Source organism: Palaemon carinicauda, chromosome 37 (genome assembly GCF_036898095.1).
Source record: "Palaemon carinicauda isolate YSFRI2023 chromosome 37, ASM3689809v2, whole genome shotgun sequence".
NCBI lineage: Eukaryota > Metazoa > Arthropoda > Malacostraca > Decapoda > Palaemonidae > Palaemon > Palaemon carinicauda.
The window spans coordinates 370880-378379 of NC_090761.1; the positions used below are offsets into that span (position 1 = coordinate 370880).

The 7500-nt window shown below is 44.9% G+C and overlaps 1 protein-coding gene across 1 annotated transcript; it reads left to right on the forward strand.

The window, feature by feature from the left end:
• The first annotated feature begins 227 nt into the window (after positions 1-227).
• LOC137629834 (pro-resilin-like) lies at positions 228-948 on the forward strand. The gene is made up of 3 exons (XM_068361479.1): positions 228-287; positions 432-542; positions 679-948. Exons 1-3 carry the CDS (start codon positions 228-230, stop codon positions 946-948), a joined length of 441 nt encoding a protein of 146 aa, XP_068217580.1.
• The last annotated feature ends 6552 nt before the right edge of the window (positions 949-7500 follow it).

Sequence of the window (7500 nt, forward strand, 5' to 3'; positions counted from 1 at the left end):
TAAAATTTTGAAGAATTATATAAAACAAACGACTGTTTATGTGATGTTCTGGCTATGTTTTGATATTGCCTCCATTATTACTAGTCCTAGTTGCACTCCGTGATACAACCGTTATAAATGTTTGATTAGGACTCTAATGATACATTTTAGCATCCTTTCCTGTCCGTGACTTTCTGGGATCGTGACTTGATGCACGAACGGATTGAGATGGCCTGGCTATAAAAGAGATGCCAGGCCTTCCTCGCCATCAGTTCTTCTTGGACGTCTCTAGCATCATGGAAGGAAAGGTAAAGGATTCCTAAAGATAAAAAAAAATTATGTGATTTAAGAATATTATAGTTTACATCAAAAACTGAATTTCTCTTGAAATTTTCTAAATTGAGATGGGGACACAAACTCCTAAACCCTAAAGAGAGATGAATGTGTTTCAGGTCTTAATCTTGGCCGCCATTGTAGCACTTGCTGTTGCAGAGCCTCCCAGATCCTATGGCCCTCCACCATCCCAGTCCTACGGACCACCCAATGCATCAAACGGACGTTTTGTAAGTGTCTATGATTAATAGTTTTACCCAATATGAAAGAAAGGAAAATATTACCAATATAAAGACATGTCAAGTTGAAAGAAAGTAAAATGTTTTTATTTTTCTTCTTCTTCTTCTCATTGCTTTAACCTCTCAGCCTCCAGCTCATTATGACTTCGAGTATGAGGTAAAGGACCGTCCTTCAGGCAATGATTTCGGCCACCAGGAATCGCGAAGGGGTGACAACACTGATGGATCTTATTTCGTGCTTCTTCCTGATGGTCGCCTTCAGAAGGTCACTTATGAGGTCAACGGAGATTCAGGTTTCTTGGCCGAGGTCACTTTTGAAGGAGAAGCTCGCTACCCAAGGCCACAGACCTCCACTCACAATGGATACCCAACGCCCAAGTCCTCCTCTTATGCCTAAACTCATTATCTTCCTGATCAAATGTCACTAACTGTTTAATCGTCTAAAATATAACTCAGATTGGTTAATATATATTATGAATTAATTGTTTGTGTTTGTTATATCCCTTAAAAATATCCTTTGACTATTAATAAATCACATATATTCAAAGGAAATTATAAAAAAAATTTTGTATAGATATGCAAGCCAAATGAATATGCTCTGCTAATCTTTGTCAATATCGTGTAGATTTTCTCTTCATATCATCAAACAGCTTGCCAACACTTTTCTTCAAACAACCAACCTTCACCATCATTTTTTTTTTTAATAACTACTTTTCAATCTATGAAAAATTATCCAAGAATAGTTGTGTTCAATAATTGGTCTACTTTCACATTTTTTTCCCACTAGACACATTCGGTTTCTTCTATTTGCAATAAGAGCAAAACGTTTATTATTTTCATTTGATGACTTTTCTTATCTTATCTCTTTTAAAAACAACTGCATCGGAAAAAAAAATTAATATCTTCCATTTAAACTGTAATTCTATTTAAGTCTTAAATGACTCTATTTACTGGGTCTTTCGAGAGTAATGAATTAGGAAAAATTAGGAATAATCGAAACACATCAGATGAACAACTAACGATCTAGCTTGAATATATAATTAAACTTACCATTTGTATGGTTTGAAAATGGCTGAATTTTTGGGGAAAATATTCATAAAGACTCAGTAATAAAATTATTAAAACTCTAATGACAATTATGGTTTCTAAAACTATTTCATAGTTTCAGTAGAGTATCCTAACATGTCATGAAATCTCATCTAGTTAAAAACAGTGAGGATGATTAAGCAGACGTAATGAAACAGCGTATAAAAAAAGGAAATAGAATATAATTGTTATCAATATAAAAGTAAACATATAAGAATAGGAGGAAATGACTTACATGTTTCAACATATGTATGTATATATATATATATATATATATATATATATATATATATATATATATATATATATATATGTATATATATATATATATATATATATATATATATATATATATATAGTTATAGGTATATATATATATATATATATATATATATATATATATATATATATATATATATTGTACCAACCGTGTTTCACACAATTGTACATAATTCCTTTTGTATATATTATGGTTGTATCTTCGCTCTTCCCTCGCACTAAAACGAACATGAAAATTCAAGTCTGGTTTTTCCTCTGTGATTTTGTCTGTCTTGTGAACTTGTCATGTCCTGTTGCCTTGAGGTTTTGTATATAAGGAGAGTGTTCCACAACAATATAACTCAGTCGTTTCCAATCTGCCTTTGATTTCACAACTCCTCTCTCGGCCCGTCACATTGGTGACCCCGGAAGTCGACTCGCTTCCACCGCCTTCCACCCCCACCCCCTCGCCCCTCCATCGTTGGTACTATGACGGACTCTATGGCAGTTGGCGCTACGGCCTCTCCATTCAAACTTTCATCGTTTGCCAGCGGAGAGGTGTTTGCTTGGTTTCAGCGCGCAGAAGTCCAGTTTCGTATCAGGGGCGTGACTCGCTCAACCACCAAAGCGGATTATGTTCTCGCGGCGATACCCGAGGACACCTTCCCAGAAATATCCGACTGGCTTTGTGAACAAGGAGACACCCCAACAGCGTATGACGACCTCAAATCATACCTTCTGCAACAGTACTCGCCGTCGCCAGCCGCCCGTATAGCAAAGCTTTTTCAGCTCTCGCAACAACCGTTGGGGGACCAAAGGGCTTCGCTTGCCCTCAGGGAAATGACCAGTATCGCTCGCCTTCAACCTGCCGCAGACGGCTCTCCTCGTGAGGTGAACCTACTCCGTGCCCTTTGGATACGCCGTTTACCTGAACCTGTGCGCGCTGCCATACCCGATGTCGATAGTTTACCCATAAAGGACTTGATGACCAAAGCCGACGCCCTTATGGACAGCCACTTCAAGACTTCCATCAACGCCTCCACCCCTGACGACGAGGATGACTATTCAACGTACACCGAAGCTGACATGAATGCCGTAGGACATACACGCCTACCCCGGGACGTGCCGAAGCGGCGACAAAGCCGCCCACCACCCACCAATCGCTCGCGCCCCAACGAACGACTTCTACAGCCCCTTACTACCTCCCATTCACTGCAGTTTTGCTACTACCACTTCAGATTCGGGGCAACCGCGAAGAAATGTGCCAAAGATTGTCAGTGGCCAAAAAACGTGTAAGTAGGCCATCGCTTGTGGCGGTGGCCTCCCATGTTTCTAATCTTTTCTTTTTACAGGATGCAGGAACGGGCGTGCGATTTTTGGTAGACACGGGTGCTTGTCGTTCTCTTTTGCCAAGGAAACTCTTCAAGGCACAACGTAGTCTGTCTACATCTGCCGACGTCCGCTTGGTAGCTGCCAACGGATCTGCGATACCCACCTACGGTTACGAGAGCCTCACATTATCGTTCAGAAACGGTAAATTCAATTGGAAGTTTCTCGTTGCTGACGTCACAATGCCAATCCTCGGTGCGGATTTCCTCTCTCATTTCCACCTTCTGGTCGATGTCGCCCACCGACGGTTGGTCAACGCGGATTCGTACTTGTCGACACCTCTTCAACCCACCCCCTCTAACCTCGCTCTCCACATCAGCGCACCCACGGATGCCTACGCCCACCTCCTCACGTCGTACCCGGAAGTTTTCCGTCCAGAACTTCGCCAAACGCCCACGGTTCCTGCTAAGCACGGTATTTATCACCATATCAAGACGACGGGACCCCCAGTCTTCGCAAAATTCAGACGTCTGGCACCGGAACGATTGGCAGCCGCCAAACAGACGTTCGCCGAAATGGAGAAAATGGGCCTTTGCCAAAAGGCCTCCAGCCCATGGTCGTCACCCTTACACATCGTTCTGAAGAAAGACGGCTCCCTCCGTCCGTGCGGGGATTACAGGCGCCTGAACATGCAAACAGAACCGGATCACTACCCCCTCCCAAACATTGCCGATGTAACCTCCTACCTGCACAAAGCGAAGGTTTTCTCTACGCTTGACCTCCTGAAGGGGTATTATCAGGTGCCTATGAACCCAGAAGACATCCCCAAGACCGCCATCACCACTCCGTTTGGCACATACACCTTCAATTACTCCTGTTTTGGCCTTCGTAATGCTGGGGCAACGTTTCAACGTCTCATGGATGGCATCTTAGGGGACCTCCCTTTCTGTGTATGTTATGTGGACGACATACTTGTGTTCTCCTCCTCAAAAGAGGAACACCTCCGTCACCTGCGCATCGTGCTCGACCGCCTGCAACAAAACGGCCTTGTAGTCCGGTACGACAAGTGTACCTTTGGCGCCAACGAAGTGTCGTTCTTAGGGCACCGTATCACTCCTGAAGGAGTCCATCCCCTCCCTGAGAAGGTAGCAGCCGTTCAGAATTTCCCCACGCCCTCGACCGTCAAAGCTCTGCAGGAATTCTTGGGCATGATCAACTATTATCACCGCTTTCTGCCAGCCATTGCCGCCACTCTTGCTCCCCTCTACGCCTCCCTCAAGGGCATGCCAAAGGACTTGAAGTGGGGTCCCCTTCAAGAAGCGGCCTTCTGCAATGCAAAGAAGGCCCTATCAACTGCTGCGGCTCTCACTTTTCCTATCCCACACGCCCCTCTCCTTCTCTCCACCGATGCCAGCGACGTCGCTATTGGTGCAGTACTCGAGCAGGTGGTCAAAGGCTCGCCCCGCCCATTGGCCTTCTTCAGCAGAAAACTGTCCAAGGCAGAATCGGGTTATTCTACCTTCGATCGAGAATTGCTGGCGGTGCACCTGGCTGTCCGTCACTTTCGCCATTTCTTAGAAGCTACGCCCTTCGTCATTCGCACAGACCACATGCCTCTGGTGCACGCCTTCACTCGACAGTCTGATGCCTGGTCCGCCCGTCAACGCCGACATCTCTCCGCCGTGGCTGAATACAATTACACCCTCCAATACGTCCCTGGGAAAATGAATCCCGTTGCCGATGCCCTGTCAAGAAACACGTTGGCTGCCGTTCAACTGGGATTGGATTACAACGCCCTGGCTGAAGCCCAACGACAGGATCCAGAGTATCAAGCTTGTAGGACATCCTGCACGTCCCTCCGTTGGGAGGATTTTCCCCTCGAAAACTCCAACACCACCCTCCTCTGTGACGTCAGTACTGGTAGACCGCGACCTTGGATTCCTGCTCCCATGCGCCGACAGGTGTTTGATTTCATCCACGGCCTTTCACATCCCTCGTGCCGTTCTACTGCACAGCTGCTGAAGGCAAAGTTCATTTGGCACGGCATTTCTAAGGATGCTAAGGATTGGGTCCGTGCCTGTACTTCTTGCCAAACTTCCAAAGTACATCGACACATGGATTCAGGAGTGGGCACCTTTCCTCAACCTCAGCGTCGTTTCGCACACATTCACGTCGACGTTGTAGGCCCCCTACCCACATCACAAGGACATCGTTACCTGTTTACCGTCATCGACCGCTCCACTCGTTGGCCTGAAGCCATTCCCATGGAAACTGCAACGTCCGCCTCATGTACATCTGCCTTACTCTCTGGATGGATTTCAAGATTCGGTATCCCTGAGCATATTACTTCTGACAGGGGAACCACTTTCACCTCTCAATTATGGACGTCATTAGCGAATCTCCTGGGCATCACCCTACATCACACAACGGCCTACAACCCCGCTGCCAATGGAATGGTTGAACGTTTTCATCGCACCCTCAAAGCAGCTTTGATGTCCCGCTGCAAGGATTGCAACTGGTTTACTCAGCTTCCCTGGGTCCTCCTTGGACTAAGGACCACTCCTAAAGACGCCCTCGACGTCTCGGCAGCCGAAATGGTGTATGGCGACCCGTTGGTCGTCCCTGCCGAGTTTTTTCCTTCTACAACCTCCGCCGACGATCTCCAGCGCATACGTCACGTCGTGGGAAAATTTACTCCGTGCCGCCAGACTTACAAGCCCCCAGCGAAGCATCACATACCAACGGACTTGCACTCTGCAACGCACGTCTTCCTGCGCAACGACACCAGCAAGCCACCGTTAACGCCCCCTTACACGGGACCTTACCTTGTGATCCGACGCAGTCCGAAAGCATTCCTCCTAAACATTGGGGGCAAAGAAGACTGGGTCTCCATTGATCGTCTAAAACCTGCTTATCTTCTGCCAGATGACCCGCCTACAGTTCGCCTCTCTAGATCAGGGCGCCCTATTTAACATGTACAGTATGTCATTTTTAGGGGGGGAGCCATGTACCAACCGTGTTTCACACAATTGTACATAATTCCTTTTGTATATATTATGGTTGTATCTTCGCTCTTCCCTCGCACTAAAACGAACATGAAAATTCAAGTCTGGTTTTTCCTCTGTGATTTTGTCTGTCTTGTGAACTTGTCATGTCCTGTTGCCTTGAGGTATTGTATATAAGGAGAGTGTTCCACAACAATATAACTCAGTCGTTTCCAATCTGACTTTGATTTCACAACTCCTCTCTCGGCCCGTCACAATATATATATATATATATATATATATATATATATATATATATATATATATATATATATATATATAAGTCTGTATACACACGCACACACACACACACATATATATATACATATATATATATATATATATATATATATATATATATATATATATATATATAAATATATATATATATATATATGTATATATATACATATATACATATATACATATACATACATACATATACCAAGGCACTTCCCCAATTTTGGGGGTAGCCAACATCAACAAATGAAACAAAACAAAAAGTGTACCTCTACTCTCTACGTTCCTCCAGCCTAACAAGGGACTCCACCGAGTTCAGCTGGTACTGCTAGGGTGACACAGCCCACCCTCCCACATTATCCACCACAGATGAAGCTTCATAATGCTGAATCCCCTACTGCTGCTACCTCCGCGGTCATCTAAGGCATCGGAGGCAGCAGCAGGGCCTACTGGAACTGCGTCACAATCGCTCGCCATTCATTCCTATTGCTAGCACGCTCTCATGCCTCTCTCACATCTATCCTCCAGAGCTTCCTTCACTCCATCCATCCACCCAAACCTTGGCCTTCCTCTTGTACTTCTCCCATCAACTCTTGCATTCATCACCTTCTTTAGCAGACAGCCATTTTCCATTCTCTCAACATGGCCAAACCACCTCAACACGTTCATATCCACTCTAGCTGCTAACTCATTTCTTACACCCGTTCTCACTCTAACCACTTCGTTCCTAACCCTATCTACTCGAGATACACCAGCCATACTCCTTAGACACTTCATCTCAAACACATTCAATTTCTGCCTCTCCGTCACTTTCATTCCCCACAACTCCGATCCATACATCACAGTTGGTACAATCAATTCTCTCATATAGAACTCTCTTTACATTCATGCCCAACCCTCTATTTTTTACTACTGCCTTAACTGCCCCCAACACTTTGCAACCTTCATTCACTCTCTGACGCACATCTGCTTCCACTCCACCATTTGCTGCA

Bases quoted from the DNA above. Each gene is read 5' to 3' on its own strand.
- LOC137629834 (XM_068361479.1), top strand. From the start codon at position 228: ATGCCAGGCCTTCCTCGCCATCAGTTCTTCTTGGACGTCTCTAGCATC. The intron at 288-431 runs GTAAAGGATTCC...AATGTGTTTCAG, and splicing joins CTAGCATCATGGAAGGAAAG to GTCTTAATCTTGGCCGCCAT. The intron at 543-678 runs GTAAGTGTCTAT...TTAACCTCTCAG, and splicing joins ATGCATCAAACGGACGTTTT to CCTCCAGCTCATTATGACTT.